Raw genomic sequence first — 22,923 nt, 5'->3', positions numbered from 1 at the left:
AAACCAGTCAGACAATAAAAGTTTATCTAAAACACTGTGGACATTTTATTATATTTAAATACATAGTTATTGCAATAATTTCTCTAGGTCAAAGGTTCCTAATTATTTTACATTTCATACAGATACTCTGCAGTGTTTACAGTAGGAAAACTCTGTAAATATATTTGTCTTATTTATATACATATATATATATATATCATGGTATATTGAAAAAATAAATGAGCGTTACAAAGGAAAGGGTTAAATAAGAGGTGATGGTGACAGAACAGTGAACAACTTTTCCTTGGCCCTGCGGTCCATGTTTTATCTCCATGACGAGTCTCGGGATGTCAGGACTGCAAGACACAAAAATATATGGGGATGATGATCCCTTTGTATTGAGGGAAAGAAAAAAATAACACTTTTCAGCTAAGACACAACACGAGAGATTTGGGTCAATCAAGATATTCACATAACCCTATGAGAAACACAGATAGACCCAAACCCAGTCACTGGGTTCATTCCTGCTCCCACAAGGCTTGAGCACCATGACTGTAGTTTTGCAGTCAGATGAGTATTATTGAACACACGCAGTTTCAAGCTGTGTCTATAACAAGCACTGGGATGCAGTCTGTTTCCAAAGGAGAGAGAATTGATATAACCCCAAAAAGAAAACCGCATCACACAGCAGAAGGTAAAGAGAGTGCACACTTCAACACACGTCACTTTGACCTGTCAGCAAACAGACACATACAAAGATAATATAATGAGATATTACGTGCTAAGACACAATAAATATTGATTTAAGGTGGTTTGCAGGATCACTTATGGATGATAGCTCCCATTGTTTGTTTGATTGATGATTGTTATTGGAATCTACGTATGTGAACTAAGCCGATCCTAAATCTACAGCACACTGAGGTACAGTGCGAATTGTGACAGGTCAAATGTTAAGTGTGACGAAAGCAAAGGAACCAGGCGGATTCATTCCAGTGGAGGAAAAGAAAAGCATCTTAACAAACCCTGGTCCTGTGGCACTACTTTTGAAATGAATCTCTTCTTTTAGCATGAAGTTTGGCAAAAATGGACTTGCGAGAGATACAAGCTCACCAAATACGATTCACTGTCTCCAGAAAGAGAGCAGGAAGATACCATTTCTTTGCAGGCACACAGGGACCAAGGCTTCACATGGGAAGAGAATGGGACAGTGCAATATATTTTGCAGAGCCCTCGTAAAAGGCTCTTGCTCTTTGGTCAAGCATCACCAAAGTACAAGGCATTGTATAGATACATCCCTCTTATAAATAGTATCCATACATAAAAGGCAAACTGAAATTACATTGGTGGCATGTATTTTCATGTCAAGAGTAAAAAAACAAAAAACAAAAACAACAAACACAATCAGAATGCCTGCCACAGTAATTCCCAGTGCGATTGCTGTGTTACATGGAAATACTTTGAAAAGCAGCTGTTGATAGTCGATTATTGACTCGAGGGTGGAAAGGCCACTCTGTTATTACAGAGGAGGGGAAAAGGGTTAGCAGCAAATCCCTAAATGCATTAAAGGATAACAAAAGCAGCTACTGTTAGTACAGAAGCATATAGTAAGATGCGGAGAACAAGGTGTAAGGGAAATTGACAGAGTAAACAGACCCACAAAAGTTAAAGCATACAGGAATATGTGACAAATTGGATGGACTTCTAAGAATACTGTAAAAAGCTGAGGACAAGAATCTGCAGAAGACTGAAAATTAGCCATAGAGGTCTTTATGTCTTTAAATGTAGAGCAGAGGAAAGCTGCTGGGAAGCAGCAGGGACAGCCACCATAGGGATGCTTCGACTACCCAACACCATAAACGACAGCTGTAGCCCGAAACCCAATCAAGCTGGGGTAGAAAATATGGCAGGGGTGAGGGGCTCTGGGACCAAGGGATGGACAGAGCAGGGCAGGAGAGGAGCAGGGTTGTGGACTTGAGAAGCAGCGGGGTCTCACACATACACACCCTCAGGGTTGAGGCTGGACACTAGAGGGTTTTGAAGGTTGCGTGGATGTCCCAGGAACTGCTTTGCAGTAGGACGAGGTGGAGATTCAAATTGAATTACACCCTGATCTGAGTTAAAAGAAGAAATATCTTTAGATGACACAAATCAAGTATACCATAACATAATATTAATATTTGAGGGATTGTTTTGTTTCCTTACTTCCATCCCTGTATCCATCCTGTAGAAATTGCTCCAGTTGCTCCTGAAGCTCTGTGCGTGAGTTGGTTTGAACAGGCAGGACACCCGCCTGTTGAATAAACTGCTGCAGGTTACACTGCCTCAGCTCCTTATTCAGTTCCTCCAGCTCATCCTGTTTGTCCTGAAATGGGAAGAATGTGGATCAGTGAGAGAAATCTAAGACAAGTATTTTACCTGTAAAGGAAAGTGGGTGCAGCATATAAAACTATTACACATTTTCAAGTATGGATGCATATTTAAGGATGTTTAGTAGTGGGTATATGTCCCATCTGCACAATTGCAGGGACAATTTATCACTGCATTTATAAATGAACGTTTTTTGCTTTCACCACAAGGGGGCACTAGACTCTAAAAGTCTCCCTTCCAGTCACTGATTAAGATTACTGCCCATCACGTCACTAGACAGTTTCAGTTGCAATGAATAATCAAATCACCACAAGTGCCATGAGACTTTTTCTGATTCAGTCAGATTTAAGCAGCCTGATGCAAACTTATAAATAGATACTGGCCAAAGCTCATTTGCTTTTTCCCTTTAAATCTGTCTTCAGATGCCTTCAGATTACTGAAAAGCTGGTGTTCAAGAACATTGTGAAGCAGTGGCATCACCTTTAGGCTCGCAGACTGAACTCAGGTGCACACAAACAAGCCAATAAGTGTGTGTCTCTGAGTAATTGATGTTGGACCACAACATTCTGGTGAGGCAGTTCATACCTGCAGGTCTTCCTCCATTAGTCTGATGGCAGGAACACTGTGCTCATCACCACCAACACTTTAAAGACTCGGCTGGCTGCCTCAACCGATCAGCTGACATAGACCCTTTCCATTACTACGAACGGAGGTTTATTATACCCTGTCAGGTTAATATTTCATTTACAGGAAATACTGGTTTCTCATTCCCTCCATACAATTACTGTCTGGGTGGCAAAATGCCTTTGGCGCTACTTTTGGATTATAAGCACTCACAGTGCTGTTGGTTACCTGTTATGACCTGGTGTTTTTATACAGGCATGTACAATTCCCCCCCCCCCCAAAAAAAAAAAATCTCTGTTCCGCAGCAAAATGTTTCATGACAAATGCATCCCCATTAGCATGAGTGACGATATATTTTGATATTTATTGTGGCCTACAGGACAAAGAATGGGACACTCTGGGCTTTCAGTGCATGAGGATTTGAAAAACTGAACTATCACTATCATAGAGGAAACACACGTTTCACTTCAAACTGATGAAGCCACATCTAAGACAACCAAAAGCAAACTGACTTTCTAAACTACAACACGCTGAGGCTGAGAAATAGATCCAATAAAAGAGGCTTTTGTTCTACAAATCAAATCTTTTTAATATTTTTTTTAAATCTATAAACAATACAATATGCATATATAAGCCGACATAATATAAACACAGTCAGTAACCACGTATTTAGAAAGTGCGATACATAAAAGATGATACCTGCTAAACCAGTTAAGCTAGGTTGTAAATAGCTCATGACAATGAAGCACTTTCAGACATGGTAGAATATGAGCATTCAGCAATCATATTACTGCAGTTTCATCAATATGCACGAGGCTTCGTGACGTACTGTTTATTGGAGTGTATAACATGAATACTGTTTTGAGTAATACAAAAAAGGGTATGGACTGCACCCCTGAAATGACAACAGAAGGGCTTGTGTGGAGTTACAGCCCTTTTTCTAAAGCACAGACCTCTCTCCTTACCTGCAACAGAGACTCTGCTTTCTCCAGAGCCTTGTCAGTCTCAGATAGCTGTTCCTCTAGCTCTGTCCCATGTCTCTCTCGACTTTGTAACTCTTCCCTTACAGCGTCAAACGACTCCTCAGGTCCTGTGGCTTTCCCTTGTGTCTGGGTTTCCCGCTGGATCTCTTCCTCCAGCTGAGCAGAGCGAACTGAGAATTCATGGAGCCGCCGTCCACAGTCATCTAGCTTTGTATGGAGCTCTCCAAGCTTCCTTCGCATTCCTCGCTCGCTTTCTACCTCGGCTTTTAGCTCCTCCTCCCAGTACTGCTCATGTGCAAGCTCTGCCTGGTTCCTTCGCATTGCTTGCTCCAAAGCGTCCATCTCGTCTTGCAAACGAGCATCAGAAAGAGGTGAGGGACATGGAGATGGGTAGGGACGCTCCCAGGTGTGTGACTCCCTCTCTAGGGCTTCTAACTGGGCCTCAATGGCTCTTAGTCTCTCCTGTTGCTGAAGAACTTTCCTGAATACTTCATCTTTTGAAGGGCCTATAGGTAGTGAGGGAGAAGGGGATGACATATGAGGGGACAGAGGGCTGGATGAAGGAGAGGGGGAGGCTCTTTGTTCTGGAGAGTCCCGTGGAGACCTCTTAAGTTGTTTGGCCTTGGTCTTAGGAGAGGTGGAAGGCCCCAAGTTAAAGGTCAGGGCTTTTTTAGGCTGGCTACGTTTCAAAGGCTCTGGTTCAGGATGCTTAGGCAATGGAAGGGGATTAGGTCTCTCTTGTTTTGAGCCGGGTCCATCACTGCTGCTGGGGCCAGTGCGACGTAGAAAGAACTGAACTTCATTGCCATGTTGGCCCAACTTTGCGAGAGACTCCAGAGGCCTCTCTGTGGCCAGCAGCTGCCTTTCTGTGTCCCTTAGACGCTGAATAAGAACATAACGGCCTGTCTGACCTGTGACAAAGACAGAAAAAATAAAGAGTGACTATAAAAAACCTCCTACCCTAAATATTTCCATACAAAGAAGTAGCACACCAATATTTTTATTCCTAAAAAATGATATACATCAGTCAAATTTTTTGTATTCTTAGTTGCTTCGCTCTTTTATTTTTAATAAAACTGTGGGGTTATGTCCTCGTACCAATTCTAAATAATGAACAAATGACATCAGATGCATTATGACGATGCTGATACGTCTAAATCTCTGCCTCTGTGGACTGGAATAAAAGGCAGCTGCGTAAGAGCCACACAACATGTGAAAAATGTTCAAATAAACTGAAGTTTCCACAAGGACCTTGAAATTAGGACAAACCCTCCCTAATGACTTGGCAAGCAGCTTGCTCATAGAAGGAGGAGAGCGCTAAAACTGGAGTTCTGTTCAATCCTACCGCAGCGTATAGCTCAAATAAAGCCGGAGGATATAGGGACAGAGTGCCGGCTCAAATTCAAACTGACCTGCTGACAATCCAGCAGCGTACTTGATTTGGGTCAGCGGAGAGCAAAAAGGTTAATAAAGAACAGGATGAGGGCAATTCTGCGATGCTTCAGTACACTTGTTTGTGTATGCATAAAAATCTAAATGCCAAGCTTTTATCTAAGCAGGCTTAAAGATAAGCTGGTGTCATGAAATGATGACAACGTTTGAGGTACTTACCAATGGCCTGTGCTAGAGCAATGACCACATCCTGACAGGAAGTCTCCTCGGACAGACCGCAGACAACCCGCACTACTCCATCCACCCACACTTTGAGCTCCATCTGGGACTGATAGGGTACGGTGAAGGGTAAGAAAGTCTTCAGAGCAGATCAGTTCAGCTTGGCTTTCCTCAGCTTACCACTGCATGGCACTAACTCTGTGAAAAAAAAATTAAACAGCAGAGAAGAAAGTAAGAGGTGTGCTACTGTAACAAAGTTTCCTCAAAGTAACAAGAATACCCAGCAAACAAAAACGTGAGCTCAATGTGCTTATGTAATCCAACACCAACACATGGGACACAACTTGTTGATAACCTAAACATGATGCATTGAAAGCGTTGATGTACAGTACATATTGCCCTCACTTACTGTACGTTTTGTAGAAATACCAGTTTATACAACAAACAGCACTGACATCCAAAATCTGCTGTGCTGAGACATGGATCATGGAATTAGAAAAGACTGGCAGCTGATGGGTACAGCGTTGTGGCGTTTTATTAAGTTCCCAGTGGTTAGTTAAAAGCCCGGCAGTATCGTGTGGACCTGGGAGCATAAATGCCAATCTGTAACCCAATTAAACGCTCTGCTGCCCTCCTTCAAAGCCGTTATGATAGCTTAGTGCCAAGGGGAACAGACAGGGAAAGTGGAGCAACTCAAGTGTGTCTATGTTTTGAAGAGGGTGTTTGGGAGTGTACGAAACATAGCAGGAGAGATGGAACAAATGTGTGTACGTGTGTTCAGTTTGACGGGCCTCAGCAGGACCACAAGTAGGTTTCATCAGACTTCCACAGTTGATCAGCGGGTAGTCTAAAACACGTCCAGGCAGCAGGTTTAACCTAAAGAAATTTCATTATGTGCAGTCCTGCTGTCAGTCTGTACTTTTACAGCTACACTTCAAAACAAGGTAATAAAACACTGTCGTACACATAAAAAGGCCTCAGGCAGAGTTATCTGTAAGGACTTGGCACAGCAAGTGTAGCCTAGGTGGGTAAAAGGCAACTCTTTACCAAACAGTGTGACAGATGGTGTTCTCTTTCTGTCTGTCTCTCTGGTTTTCAATGGGAGGTGTTTAAAACTGAGCCCCAGCATTCACCATGGCCTTCCTTCAATGCTCCACTGACTATTGGGAGCTGCTCTGGAGGAATGCACTGACTTCATCTTCCAGCCGGAAGAATTCCTGTTTTTCGTAACAAAGGCCTCGCCCCACCCTTCCTCTGACCTGCCTGGTCCACACTACCATTACTTCTGCGCTGTTTAGATACCAAACAAGAACTCTGCTCCCCGGCAAATACAAATACAGACCATTTACCATTTGTTTGGCATCTAAACAGCATCACAGACCCGATGGATGTGGCAACAGCATCCCAGAATGTGGCACCAAAACACATAGCTTAGAGATTGATCACATACAATGAGATCATAGGAAATAAAGCGGGAGATAGTGATGGATGATCACACGAGGTAAAAATTATTTGGATGAAACGTGTATGATGATTTCATCTGGAATGAAACCTGATATGAAAAAGGGAGTGCTTATCAAACTCCAACGCCAGAAATGTCAACGCAAGCAAAGATGTCAACGCTCTTCTTTGAGTGGGCACACGGTGTGCTATGTTGTAATGCACAATCAAGCTTAACAGGTTGACAGAATGTGTAGACAATCGTTTATTTTAGCTCTGAGGCTTTTTATGAACACATACATATGAACTTGAAGAAACATTCATTTTCAAGCATGGGAATGAAAACTAAAGGCTGGAAACCAAACTTTAATTTATAGGAAGGCACCATCATGGATCGGAAACAACCCTGAGAGAAACAGAAACGGAGCTAAAGGAGAGGTTGAGCTCTTGACATTAAGGCTTATTCTGCAACTTCTTCGCAGCACCTCATCTAAAACTTCCTACATTAGACATCCAAGATTTTTATGCACCATAACAATCAGATTAAATGAGAATACAAACACAGAAACATCTCCCAGCACAGAATGTCACTCTCCCGTGATATTTAGCTCTTGTACCTCCTGGCTAGTGAAATGTGATAAACTAACAGGAAACAAACGGGCCTGTTAGTCTCAGGTTGCTGTCTATTCTTTTTGTCAAAGGCAGAGCAACACTGACAACCAGACATCCGCCTGACCCAGCTCATTTTCTCAGAACAGCTCTGGAGTCCTGTGTCAGTTCTCGTGGAAAAACAGGAGGAGGAGAACCAAAGGTACCATTAAAAACATGGACTAAAATCACCAAAGATAAAGAGTGGGAATACACTGACAATATAACACATAAATATGCAAATGCTATGGACAAACACCAGCTGCAGTTTGCTGTGCACATGTTATGAGCCTCTAAACATGCTAGAGCCTGATTTTAGCCTATTACAGATATCAGCTGCCTTATATATTGCCTGACACACATCTTATGTGTGTCTTGTAGAACAGAGTCCAGTTGGCAATAGTTATTCAGGCAGCAAATCCACTGTTTCCAATAATCTCAGGACTGTCTGGCAGCACATGCAGCAGAGTAGCATTCACAGCTGAGCAGATGGTGGTGTGAAGGCAATCACTCAGAGTCATCCTTCATTTATTTTACTTTGTGAGCTTTATTACTTCACTATTACACCTAATAAGGCAGAAAGGACAACAAAAGCTTGTAAATCAGCAGGAATAAAAGACAACGAAAACATAAATAATTAAGCTTAAATGTACTCAACATTCTCCAACGCTTCACTTGGCAAACTATCAAGGTTAATGAATCCGCGTGAGTGACTCATTCTAAATGTAGGAAGTGACTCTCCTGTTGTGTAGTTGCTGCAGCAACAGAAAAGTAAATGTTTTTAGTGTTACGAATCAGTTTTGTCCCCACATGGGAATTAAATTCCAACCGTACACCTTAAACTCACATTGACCCACCCTACCCAATTCTAATGGAAAAAATAATAATAATACACCACCACATACCCAACTTTACCCATGACAAAAAACAGGTTGCAATTTTCACTGAAACTCTGACCAGTCACAAATCCCCTGAAGAGAAATAAACAGTAATCAATAATCTCTGACTCCAAGCTCAGATAAGAACACACTCACAAAAGAGCCACTTGAGGAGCTCATCTGGTGAATTTCACAAGGAATACACATAAGTCATTTTTATATAATGAAAGATAAAAAAAGACAGTGACAGTGCATAAATGAGAAAGCCAACGAATATGTAAGAAAAAATGCTGACAGTTTAAAAAAAAAAGAGAGTGGTAGAGAAAATGTGCCACCCTTATTATCACTCATCCATCTAGCAAACCTGCTTTGTGTCTTTCATCACCCTGTCTATGCCTCTGTTTGTGTCTCTTCAATACAGGTCTCCCATCTGCTTTGTAAATTTGACTAAAAGAAAAAGTGGCTTTTATCACAGCACTGCAAATACACAAGGCTTGATCTGTCTCAAGCTGTGAACTGATGGGAACTTAAAGCCTAGATTATACTTGGTTGCATATACGGACAGCGGGAGACCAGAAGACCGAGTTAGCCACTCCTGTTATACTTCTTTGAAGTCCGCTTGAAATTTGCTGCCTGGACGCATGCGTAGTTGGTGCATTGTAATGTAAATTCTCCACAAACGAGTCCACGCTGTCAATCGACCACCTTGGTCGTGGTCCGATGACGACATTTACGTCACAAGGACCCAAACCCCCCCCCCTAAAGTTCAAACATTTGAGGCTGCTCAGACAGGAATCAAGTGTTTTGAAAGACACCCAATCTCCAAATCCCCTTTTTTCCTACATACATATAAACACACAAGACATGTAAAGACATAAAAGCTGACACTCAAGCACAATGCACTTGGTTTGATGCAGCAGGGCAGACACACCTTAACCTTCAATTTCCTTTCTAAAGGTCTGAACAAGTCATTTCTGTTAGTCATACACAATATTAGGAAACCTGCGGAAACAAAAGCTTTGCAGAAAAATTCCAAGCAGGGTTAATAATGTACTAGAGCTCCTAAATGCTCAAGGCTACGTGTGGGTGTGTAATATGAATGTGAGTGTGTGTGCAGGGGCAGTACACAACCCTGTGTCATGCACATGCAGTGGTCAAAGGTTGGGAATGCATGCCTGTATATGTTTGGGAGTTCACAAAAAGAAGACAGACCGTGTAGGCTTATCTTTATAAGAATCTGCTCCAGCTCTGAGTAAGGGCAGCAACACGAGTCTGAGGAACAATGGCAGGAGTAAAGGGCAGAGTTTACATCGCATTTGTCAATGGATCGTAGCAACAAATGCATGCAAACATTTATCCCTATCAGTATACGCAGGGGAAATAAGACCCTGTCCCACGCTTTTTTACATGTATATAATAGGATAAATATTGTTGTTAAAGGACAATTAAGAGTACTGGGAGAAGCTAGGCCCTCAGTGCCACTCTGTTCCAGGTTGGCAAAGACAAACACTCAAAGAGACAGCAACACGCTGGCACAGAACAGCCTGGTCTCATCTAAACTGCAGAGAGACTATTGTTGCTCTGGTTCTACACTCAGCAGACAATGCTGTCTCTTTTGTGGCCTCTGGCATCGCTGAGTCGTCTGACACACCAGCTTTTACTGCCATTCTGGAGTGTTACCACAGATAAGCACTGTTACCACCAATAAAATGGAATACAGATATTTTATTTCATTCTGCCTGGCTTCCTTGTTTCGCATTCTTTGTCACACCTCCTCCTATTTCATTTTTCAGTATCTACTACGTCAGCACAGGTTATGTTCCACAGAAAGATGAGAACAAAAAGTTCTATGACACAATCAGTTGAGAACAGCACTAAAAATTGTTCACAGTGGCAGAAAAGTGTTCTTTAGCCTCAGCAAATAGAACTGGTTTTACATGTTGAAATCTCAATTGTCTTGCACACTGGCTGCAAAAGAGTTGCAACGGACACAAACTAAAAAATGGAAATGTTCTTAATTTACACATTAAACTGTTCATGTATTCACTGATAAGGCCAATGATAGGTCATATCTGAACAGGAGAACTATGACGGAAAAAGCAACTGAATTTAAAGACAAAAAAAAATCATTAGTAGTCCCAGTACCCATACATTTAAATCTCTCTTCTTCCACCTGCACATTTTTAACTAAAAGTTGCCTCTGGGATTGAACTGTACTGTACTGGATAAAACATCTGTGCAATCCCAGATCAACTCAGCCTTCAGGCACAATTAGAAGGTATTCAGGGAGTTGCTTTAAATTAATAACGCTAACAAGCCTAGCCTAGCCTCATGTATTTATCAGCAGCGATTGTATCTTTAACAGAGCTCCTTCCAAACCTTACATGATGAAAACATGTAAGAAACGCTTTCTAAATTCTCCAACGGACACCAGCAACTCCTTTGCATAAGTTATTATCAGCAGGGACCAAGTGCCAGCAGCAGACAGAGGCACACTGAGTATTGTGAGGAAAGTGCTGTACATTTACAAGGGGTGAGGGCTTCTACTGCACAAATTAACACTAAAGTTTCCATGTATACACACCTCACTAGTGGTCAATAAGTTTGTTTAGGTGCTAGGAAAGCAACTCTAAAAAGGGTCAGTAAGTGACACATGGAAACATTTCTTCTACTTTTGAGAATAAACATTGGTTTCCTCTTGCAAAGTCACATTTAATTTAATGCGAGCATTAGGGTAGCCTTATGTGTAAAATTATGTGTGACACTGATGGTGACACTTCTTCCTCACAGTCCAGGGCCAGGCTCCAGACACGATGTTTGCTGATTAGAGACTGAACAATTGCCTGGGTTTCTACTAGCAAAGCTTCAGTGAAGCTTCAACACACGTGATGAATAATGCAGTTTTTCACAGTACATTATTTTGGTAAATATTTCTCAGAAAAAAGTCCAAGTGCTTGTTACTGACAAGCCCTTTTGAAAATGCCCCCTGTCTGCCTGTGTTTCTACTCCATTGACATGCTAATGACTGAGCGCAAAAGAATCAGAAACAGCATTAATAAGCTTTGGTTGTCATACTTCCATACAGGGATCTGTCACTCCAGCCTTTTAGCCTTCTCCATTATAATGATTACCTAATCCAAGTGTGAAATCTCAGTGAAAGTGGATCAGTGGTTCATTAACACAGGCAGAACCTTTGCAAGGGCAAATATAGGAAACAATATAGTATTAATAGAATCAGAGTAGTTATAAAAAGCTGCTAAAAATGAGCTTCATGAGGGTGATTATACACATTTAAAAAGTTGATCTTGATATAGATTAGTTATGTCATTTGCTTTGCTCTTTTTTAAATGTTAACTCTAAATCAGATGGTGCAACTCACTGCATCATACATATATCTAAAATAAAATACAAGCTGTCCTTGCGTTAAGCATGCAACTGATGATCAGTGAGAGTTTACAGCTTAAACTCAATTACTTCCACTTGAAGGACACCTTGAAATGGCCGTTCAGAGTCTTGCCATCACCCTTGGCAGTCAATACCCCTGCAGTCACACTGTGTAAAAACAGCACTCACCGTGAATCACCAGCAGCACTCACAGTGACAAATCGTAACCTGCCCTTAACCACAAGGGAGGAAGAGCATATGTAGATGTCATACAAAGAACATTTGTTCAAATTCAGTTCTTGAAATTACAAATTCTCGCCCAACACCAGCCTGGAGAGGCTCCAATCCTAACGCGATTATGAATTTGAAAAGCGATGAAAACAAAATGGACCGATGGCCCAAGAAAGTAGGTTTTGCTTTTATTATTCTACTCTGGAAATTTAAAGAACTCGTGGCACAATTTTGGATTTCACTGTAAGCCAATAAACTAGACACCTATAAGCACGTGGCCACAATAGTTTACACAGGCCTGGCCGCAATACAACAATACTGCATTATTCACCGCACTGTGATGAATACTTACTCATACCTGATTTGGCAGTCGCCATTCACTTATTTGCTTCAAGCCTGGAAGCCGAGCGGAGGTGAATACATTACAGGGGACATATTTGTTTGCGCTGACTCATGGATCTGCCCATAGAGCCAGCAGCTAATGGTGAGAATGATAATAAAGTCCTTTTCACATAGCCAATGAGAGGTCAAGCAAAGCTGGCCTCCACTGAGAGCTCAGCTCAGGATGACTGGTTTGGTTGCCTGCAAGCTGAGCCCTGCAAGCACAGGAGTTTATATTGTTGGGTGAGCCATAGAAGAAGACTTTCTGACTGCTGATGGGTACCCATATGTAATTATATACTCCCAACCTGACTCAGCAGTGCTTGCCAGGGAAGGAGGATATCACTCTGTTCCCAGCCAAACTCATATAAAACACATAGTAGTGGCAGACCCACTTATATAGGATGCGCAATAAGTACATGGTCATATATAGCCTACGAACAGACACGCAGAAGAAGATATTCAGTTAGCAGATAGACTAAATAATACGTTACATGAGAATAAGTATAGACACCAGGGAGCCTGACTCAAAAATGATTATGCTTGAACCCACTAATTTAACAAATGCAATTTACACAGTACATAAGTGGAAAATTTGTAGTCTTGAATTTTCCAGCACATGTTATTTATGTGCCCATGTGCCCATGCATGTGCCATTGAGGAGGAAAGCTATCCTCCAGTGTCACAAGTTTGACGCTAAACTCATTAGTAATTTAAAGGTCGCTTCCATGTCTGCTCATATCAATTATTTACTCTTGTTTTTTTGTTTTCTCGTTTTTTTTTTTTTCCTAGATCTTAAAGCAAAATCAGAATAAGGCCTCGAATGCAAAAGAGCAAAACAATGATTAGGGTTGACAACATGCAATCTTTATAATTAAGTATTGAGCCCTGTCTAATTACTTTTTATCATTTGATATGATTAACTGTATTTAAAGTACATGGAATTAGTAACTCCTTTGACTTTAGAGCCTCCGAACTGAGAGAGGTGGTGTTTTGTTCATCACACTCTACTAAGTCCATGCAATCCATGATGCAACATACACTCGTCAGTCCTTATATAAGCTGAAGGGAGTTACCATTAGTTGCTCAAGTTTGAAGAAAAAAAAAAAATTATATATCTATCTATCTATTAGGGGTGGGGGAAAAATCGATACCGTGTAGTATCGTGATATTTTGTTTGCTAATAATGTATCGATACAGGGACAGCAGAAAACGATATTTTGTTACAAAAAAAGTTTTTGTGCTCTGACTTCAGAGCATGTTGATCAGCTCCTTTTTCTGAGCAAGAATCTTGACATTCCTTCACTGTCCAAATGTGTTTAACTTTTTTTGGCAGCAATAAACATGACAGTTTACTTATTTTAATTTAAGACATGTTTTATTTTAATTAAGTTTAAAACTTTTTTATTTAATGTAAAATTATATTTTGTTTTAATTTACTTTCAAATTCTTCAGTTGCTGAAGGGGCTGCATAGTTTTCATAAATTGCATAGTTCAGAATAGCTATAATTGTACCAGATGGTTGCATTCAGTTAAGTTGGACTAGTATGTAATACAAACCGTTCCGTTTGTCAACAATAAAACTGACTGAAATGAGAGAAAGACTGAGTGCGAGACTTTAATATTAGATAAAATGAATATTGATAAAGTTTACCTTTATTTACAGAATCTGAATATCGCAGATATTTAAAAAAAAACAAAAAAAACAAAAACAAAAAAACGCAATAATATCATATCGTGCGTTAAGTATTGTGATAATATCGTATCGTGGGATGTATGGTGATTCCCACCTCTACTATCTATATATCTATATCTCTATATATCTATATCTATATATCTATATCTGTGTTGCAGCAACAAAAATAGCACAAAAGAAATCTCAAAGCATCAGATCATCATTATCAACACACCCGTCCATCACAGGTCTGTTTGCCTGTTAGGTGAGGCAGTTATTACTTAAGGATACAGCAGGTGCTCATTCTTGCACAGGGATGAACTATTACAACAAAAAACACACAACTCCAGCACATACATCTCTCTGTGTGAAGCATGTTTTCACAGATCAAAGTGAGGAATTCCACTTGTCTCTTTTTACAGGCCGTGAACATTACATGGGCAGTTCACATGTGACTACTATAGCTAATGCAGTCCATTCACTGCTGGTTTTGATTAGACTCGACTTTGAAACTGAAAGCTGGGTCCCGACCGTGACAATCATTGAAAGACAGCCAGAAAGTTTGAGAAGCAGCCACCAGCTGTACAAATTAACATGTTATTCCATCGCTAAGGACCTTCAGCTATGCAAAACATTCATCCTCACACCTTTACAGTATTTACCTAGGGAGTTTCAACATGCCTGGCCTTTAGCTAGGAATACAGCACAGCCATAGAGTGAGAGCAACCAAGAGTGTGCGTGTGCGTGTGTGTGGCTGTGTGTAAGTAAAACTAAAGGTAGAATATTGCAGCAGGACCTTGTTAAGTCTTGCTACAAAGATAAGATCTGCAGGAAAGGAGATTCATTCCACAAAGACGCTATTTGTGTACGCTAAGATAAAGGCTCCTAAGGGGTTAAACAGGTAAACACTTTGGTATTTACAATGCGTCACAGAACTGCGATGTCACATGTGTGTGGTCTAAATGTTACATGAGTCAAACAAAACATCAGTCAGAGAGTGGAGCAAATAAACATTAAAAGATAAAAAAAGATCCAGAGTAACTTAGGGAGTACATTCAAGATATATATATTTAACTATTTAAATAAAATAAATAAATAAAAAACACGCTACATTTTTAGATACCTTACTTTAAAAATATATGCTTATTTTTACAGGATAAGTCAAACTCTGAGTAAGTACAGAGAAGATCAAACAATACAATTGAAATTGATACGAGCTTTCAGACCTGTTTCTTATACGCAGTGCTCTTAATAGTATAATTTTGAGTTTTATACTCAACTGCACAGAAAGTGAATGATGAAATACCTGTGTTGCAAGCAGATCATAAGGTTCAGATGATTTATAGTTTGATGGGAAGGTGGTGTCACGCATGACTTTCTCTCCCCATCATTACTTTGAGAGGAGTAACGACGATGCCCGAGCAGTGCAGCAGACGGATGTGTGCATCAGAAAAAAGTAGGAGAGCAGGGTGCCGATTTCCAGCATCCTTGGAGCACCTTTGGGACTAAGATCTTCCACATGATCACCACGGTGATCTTTGGTATGGATACACAAGTATATACACAAACTGACAAGGATCCTGTGGCTGAGTATACTTGTGAGAGATATGTTAGCTACCCTTTTGGAATAACAAGGACAAGATGGAACAATGACGAGGTGTTTCTTAATGAAGGAATATTAAAAGTAGCAAGCATAAAGATGGAAATACCAAATGTGAGATATATCAAAATAAAACTTACAAAAAATATATATCTTATAAATAACACTTATGACATGCTCCACTTTTGAGGGTTTTACCCAGATAAGATATCCAGGAAACTCAGTAAAGTTAAGTCTTGGAGCAGGGCCCAGGTATGACGGTAATCTGATGCTGAAAATATGTCTGTATCTTTCCTATATCTGCTTATCGCTCTGGATGAAATAAAGGACCAGTTTTGGTGTCTCTGTCACAGGGTTAAAGGAAGCGCAGTAAAGTAAACTGTACAGGTGATGAAGACTCAACTCCATAGGGTTGCATGAAACGTACTGATACTGCTTACAGCAAGAGTAGGCAACTCCAGGGCTCAAGTGTTGGTGTCCTGCAGGTTTTAGATGTGTTCTTGATCCAACACAGCTGATTAAAATGGCTAAATTACCTCCCCAACATTTCTTGAAGTTCTCCAGAGGCCTGGGAATGAACTAACCACTTGATTCAGGTGTGTTGACACAGGGAGATATCTAAAACCTGCAGGACACCGGCCCTCGAGGCCTAGAGTTGCCTACCTCTGGCTTACAGGATCATTAGACTCTTGTAACTTTGTTTACTTAGAACCTGTTTTTGTACTTCAATCAAAATGAAGTAGCAATATTATGTATAGGCTGTAATGTTGTCATGTTTGGTGTATTTATAAGAGGATGTATAAGCGAATCTCTCAGACCAAAAGTTTCCAGAGAATTTTTGTTTTACCTACATCTACCCATGAGCAATGGTGGTTTGTTTTGCATGTTTTATGCTTGATCTACCATATCAACATTCAATGACAGGTCTACCGTCAAGCCTCTCAGCATGATGGGCAAATCTGTCAGATCCACCTGCCTCTCTCCTGTCCTATATGATGATTTACTATCTCTGCTCCCAGAGGCAGATATTTTTTTCGCTTTCTTGTTGGAGTCTTGACCCCCCTCGTGGACCTTTCCAGGTCCCCCGGCTGAGGCACCGTGTTATTTACTGCCCAGAGAGCTCTGTGTGCAGAGAATCGGTATAGCATGGCTGGTTCAGCAAGGGAGCAACTTGCTGCTTGCTCGCTCACTCTCACACATATTCACAGATTCACACAAACACAAACGGTCACATGACCATCCTAGCGGGAATAAGATGTTTACCGCAGTATAATGACTACACATTGAGTGTCTGTCCATGCGTCTCAAGCCTACAAACAGACACAGATTGTTCATTACCTCAGCAACAGTAACCTGCCACTGGTGTCAAATAGCGACAGGAAATAAGACGCTATTGGTTTGACAATGTCACAAGAAGTTTATCCTGATAAGACATGAAAACAGTGACTCAGATGAACTTTATAGCCAGCTGGGCTTACTTGGGAACATATCCTAAGGTGGACCAAGTCTGCATGGTTCTGAGAGTAGATGGCTTTAGGTAACCTCTGACCTGAACATGTTAGATGAATGAAGGGAGATTGTGGCTATTTGTGTCACTCGGTGACCTCGAATTATTTCAACAGCTTCCCCTGAAAGGGATAACTGAGGACAAAAGTAAGCACAATTCAGAAAAGTTGGCATAAAAAACAAAAAAGCCTCACTGCCTCAGGGAAATGCCTCTCCAACTTCAAGGATCAAAAGACTTCAACACTTGTTTATAATCAGTCCACAAATTTCTGTACAGCTTTACAACTCACACATAAAAAGTAAAAAGCCAGGTGCTCTTGAAAAGAGAGGTTTCTAAAAAATCTCAAAACAGAGCCACAGTGAAATTCCTTTTTTAAATCCTCCCTTCCTCTCAGTAATTATAACCTCTCTGCTGAAACTACAGGTCTGCTGTGTTTGTCTTTGCCTCTTCAGATAAAACAGGCGAAGAAAAGGCCTGTGTGTGTGTGTGTGTGTGTGTGTGTGTGTGTGTGTGTGTGTGTGTTGGGCTGGATGCCAGTCTCTCACTGGTTCTTCTAGCAAAGTACATACTATCCTACCCGATACAGCAAGAACACTAAAGAAAGGAGACACTGAAACAGAGCCGTCCCAATTTTTTCTTTTTTTAAATAAACACACCATCGAGAAAATTTCATAAGTGAGAACTTGTAAGACTCTACAGCATCCTACAAGACTGTGTTCTCCTTTATGAAATCCTGTGGGAAAACGTCTGCCATAGTAAACTCGGTGAGGATGATTTATTTAGAGGAGTACAAATGATTTGATAAATTGAAAACTGGGTTGACTTTGGATTGGAAAGAGGGGTGTGAGGGAGGATAAGGGAGCAAGATGTGAGGGATGTGATGCAAGTAGTACTGGATCAATCTTTTATCACTGCAGTGTGCTTTCATCCCTAATGGATCCGACATGAGCAAGGCACAGCATTACCTTCCGTCACATTGCACAGGCAGGGGGAAGGACGCACGGAAAAGTACAGGAGAGAGCAAGTGAGGTAAGCACAGCAACACACGAGAAAGAAAGACAGTTTTATCGGAAAAGACGAAAAAGTGGCTCAAACCACCCGCCTGAAAATAATCACAGCCTCATACATGCAAAAATATTATTTCACCAACATGTGGCCGTAGAGTTTCCAATTACATCTGCACCTGAGTGCATCGGCAGGAGTACGGAAATGCTACTGATAAGGACTGTGAGAAATTCAGACGCTTCACAGCATGAAGGATGACTTCGAAAGTTCCCATCAAGAATCCCAAGAGATATCTTGCTGTGCATGGGCAGGCTTGCCTTCCTTGCCATGTGAGCTGAGTGACAGACAGACACACTGACAGAGACGGAGAGAGACAGACGGACTATTCTAGAAGAGGAGTCCATCTGTGTATTCAAGCAGGAAAAGAGCATTAAAAATAACACTGCAGAGAACAAGGCACAACCACTCTCACAGGACACTCTACTGTCTCAATGCTAAAAAGGCTCATTCATGTGACAGAAAATAAGAAATATCTAAGCACTTGATGGAGACTTGAAGGGTAGCAGAGAGAAAATAAGGCTGAGAATAAAAGTTGAACGTTTTATGATGCATTCCTAGGAATAGGGAGTATACCGCCTTTTAAATCACATTATCTCATTTGAAAATATTTCAAAGGATGAGATAATACCATTTATATAGTTCATAACAGAGTTCCTACCACCGGGCCATGCAGCAGTGAAAGTTTTAAACATTAGCATTAATATTTTCTTAAACCTGCCGCTCAGCCGGCTTTACCTTGGTGATGATAAACTGGATACTCTTCCCTTTGGCTATTGTTGCATATTAATAAAAAATTGCTGCAGAAATATAGCCGTTGAAGTTGAAAACATCGAGGCAAGTGCTACGACTTAATATAGTTTCAAACCTTCAGCAGATATGCCTTCACATATGTTCATAGTACAATAGAGTTATTTATTCATAGTTTTACGTAAACAGAAGCCACAGTTTGGTGCCAAAACTTTCTTTTGTATCTGCAACCAAAGCCCTGCTCCACTTGCTCACAACTTCTTTTTATTGTTGGGAACTTAGCGACTTTGTACCTCCTGTAGTGACATTAAAAAATGACATAAATAAATGCACCTGGCAACAATTCGAATGATGTTTTGAACCAACATTGATCGTTTCCTTTATAATCGCTTGATTTTTTTGCACCAGACAAATGAGCTGTGCATGTCCACCAACTTCCTCTTTTTTAATGGGACATCTTACATTTTCCTGTACACACAACCAAAGTCATAATGCAGCTCTACTTTCAAACTATTTGTATGCGTTATTTTTAAGTGATATCGCATATATAGAAGCACAATTTTAGCCATGAAGAGCAGCTGCTTGGAAATGGCTTTGAAGTGACTGCAGTAATCTAATCTGATTTAATATAATAACATAATAACGCAGTCTTAATGGGCTGCATTTCAGTCACTATTACTTAACAGGAAAATAAAATAAAATCATGTATGTGAGACGAACTTTTCCTGGAAATTTAGGTGGAAAAAAAGAAAATGTTTTTATAGCAGCTGTGAAAGGGCAGACACTAGGCCGAGGCAAATATGATGCGATTACATCATGGATATGCTAAGTGGCACATGGCATTATTCAAGCAGGCTTTAGTCACTTTCTACTGACAGCTGGAAACACTTGAGCAACATAAAGGGATCTTATTTTAACCACAATATGTTTAATTAAAAGTGCCTTTCACGTTTCACATGTGGCTTTTTCTTATGACTATAATAGCCACTCTGTTTTCTAGTACATTAAATCGTCATACTTCTGTTCCCTTCAAAGATCTCAAGCAAATATGGTCCACTACATTTACTTAGGATAATAAATTTACTGTCCTTGATAACTCTGAGCAAACATCAGGTGGGACTGATCATTTGAATAAGGGTTACACACTGTAGTATAACAACTGCTAACGATTACATAACCTAAAACTAAATAATTAGAACCAAGCGCTTGGGTCAAAGTCCATATGGCTCCCTTCCCTTAACCATCTATTATTCTGACACTATCTTTCTGGAAACAAGTCAACTTTGTGAAACATACTAACAGAGATAACACACGAGGTGTAACTGTTTGACTCCCACAACCTGGAAAAAAAAAAATTCCCTCCTGGAGAGAGGGATTTAAAACCAGCAGCCCTGATTGGACAACAAATACAGCCTGCTAATGAGCTTCACTGTCTAACACAAACCATGCTGAGAATCTGTAACTAAGATGCTAGCCATGCATAATGATGAGTCAACGTTTATATAGGCTCACTTCCACTGGATTTGGTGCATTAGATTTGCACAGTGTTTGAGATGTATAGCACGGAACGTGCAGTAAGTGAGCTGAACTCTGCCCGTGACTTTCATAAATTAATCTTTAATCCTGGGGTAGTAAAAAGAGCAGCCTGTGATACATTACACTTGTGGACAGCCTCTATTTGCACAGGCAGGCTGGCTTTGTGACTGACACAAAAAGTTATTTATTTTTTTTTTTTTAAAGAAAAAAGGGGGGGAAGGGGCATAATTGCACAAGTGCACAGTCAATGAGGTTTCCTCCAAACAGGTTTGGGTCCTTTTGTCTCAGGCAAGAATACTTGGGTGACGGGTCTAGTGTCAACAGGTACATGTAAAGACACAGTTCATCACTCTACAGACATAACACAAGAGTCTCTTCATTATTATGCCATTCAAACAACAATACAAACAGAAACTCGCCATTTATAATAAAAACTAACAGTATTTATAGTAGTAATAATAACAGGTTTTTACGTGCATGCTGGAACATACGGCAAAGCCGGCTGTATTCAGAGAAACTTCCTGACACCGTGATTCAAGCAGTCAAGGACACGTTCAAACAATCACCAAAAGAAGCCCGTACACTTACCGAGTAAAAGAGAAGCCTTTCCGCCTCTTCAGTGATTTAAATTTCTTTTCCTCAATCAGTTTTTTTTTATTCTTTCTGTCCCTGTGCCTCAATCGGGGAAATCCTTTACTTCTGACAGGGCAGCAGAGCTGGTTGAGCGGCTGGTGCGTTACGCAGCTTAGCAAGTGTCTGTGTGAGCAGTGCGTGAGCCGAGAGGAGGTGAGAGGCAGTCCTATGTGGTCACGAAGAGATTTAAAGGATGTCGCGACTTCTCCTCCGCACTGTCCCGCTGCCTTTTCGTCGCTGGCTGCTTGAGGAATGTGCTTCAACCAGGAGCCCTCGCCACAGCCGAGATCTGAGAGGTGCCAGAGTTCTCTCTCCCTCTGTCATTCTACACTCCTCCTCCTCGCCGTCTCTCTCACCCACACAGAAACACACCCTCCCCGCCAGTCCATTCTCTCTCTCACTCTTTTTCTCCCCACCCTTTCTTGCTGTGCTGACAGATCAGATCACCTCCCCCCTTTTTCAGGTAGTTGAAAGAGTGTTTTGTGTGTTGCCGTACTCTATCAGCATCAATTTTTGCAGTTCTTCTGTTCGCAATCTGTATTTCTGAATGACACAAAGGACTACTTAGAGGAAAATTTAAAAATTAAGAGCAGTATAAACTCCCTGCTGTTAGCACAATCAGTAGCTCGAGGCATTAGACATACACGCAGTGGCCTCTGGTTACAGCTGATTACACAAATGAGTCTGTCAGGTGATTTTCTCTTCCTTTTCCTGGAATGAGGTCATAGTCCGACAGACCAGGTGGAACTGGACAACGTGTGTGTGTGTGTGTTTGTGTGTGTGCGTGCATGTGTTTGAGTCAGGCAACGCCCTGTGGGAAAATGAGAGAAAGAAGCAACTTAAATCTAATGACTACTGTCCAGAAAGCAACACAGTCACATTATAAGAGAAACTCATTACTTTACAAAAGTAGGATAGAAACTATTTAACATTTTAAAATAATGTAACAATCTTGAGTTGTGCTCCTACCTCCATAACCTTCTCTCACAAACACACACAGAGCTGAGACATGCATGACCAATGGGCTAGGCAGAATGTGTGGGAGCCCCCAGCATGAGCCATACCCCACTCTCTTGACATTATCCTCATCTTTATCCGTACGTCTCCCTCAATCTTAACCGTAAACTATTTTTTTAGTGTCTTATTTCTCCCTCACTATCTTCCCTACAGAAGAAACTAGAAAATGGCCACTTAGACGTTATGTAAAAGCAAGCAAACATCTCGAGTTTAAAAGGAGGACTAACTGAGGCCCAGATAATGAAGCAAAACAGCTAATATATTAGCACCGAGACTATAACAGCCTATATGATGCTAAATAAAGCACACATTAAAAACTGATTGTTACCAGTTTTTATAGCAACATAAAACAACACCCTTCAGACTGTCACGGCTTAAAATGAACACGTTCATGGGTTTTGAAAAAAATAAAATAAAACTTTTATGGCTCTTTTCAGTATGAAGCAATCCCCGCTCTCTGTCTGGCACCCCTCCACTGTGCCTCGCACATGAAAAACAAAGTGCAGCCGCGGAAGTAATAAGTTCATGTCTAACACATACACCTGCATACCATTTAACCACAGTGGTAGTTTTCTTATGTGAACTACTGACAACCTCATTATAAATTTGAGACACAG

The 22,923-nt window shown here is 40.8% G+C and overlaps 1 protein-coding gene across 1 annotated transcript; it reads right to left on the bottom strand.

Moving 5' to 3' along the window:
• Nucleotides 1-42: 42 nt before the first annotated feature.
• rassf7a (Ras association domain family member 7a) lies at nucleotides 43-21,579 on the bottom strand. The gene is made up of 6 exons (XM_085357269.1): nucleotides 21,245-21,579; nucleotides 5,565-5,762; nucleotides 3,936-4,864; nucleotides 2,182-2,341; nucleotides 1,983-2,090; nucleotides 43-335 (listed from the first exon to the last, which is right to left on the bottom strand). The coding sequence occupies exons 2-6, from the start codon at nucleotides 5,665-5,667 to the stop codon at nucleotides 304-306; spliced, it is 1,332 nt and encodes a 443-aa protein (XP_085213395.1). The 5' UTR covers nucleotides 5,668-5,762; nucleotides 21,245-21,579; the 3' UTR covers nucleotides 43-303.
• Nucleotides 21,580-22,923: the final 1,344 nt, after the last annotated feature.

Source organism: Diplotaxodon limnothrissa, linkage group LG7 (genome assembly GCF_057381915.1).
Source record: "Diplotaxodon limnothrissa isolate DT_005_m linkage group LG7, D_limnothrissa_male_GT1.1, whole genome shotgun sequence".
Taxonomy (NCBI): domain Eukaryota; kingdom Metazoa; phylum Chordata; class Actinopteri; order Cichliformes; family Cichlidae; genus Diplotaxodon; species Diplotaxodon limnothrissa.
This window is presented reverse-complemented; position numbering and strand designations above follow the sequence as displayed.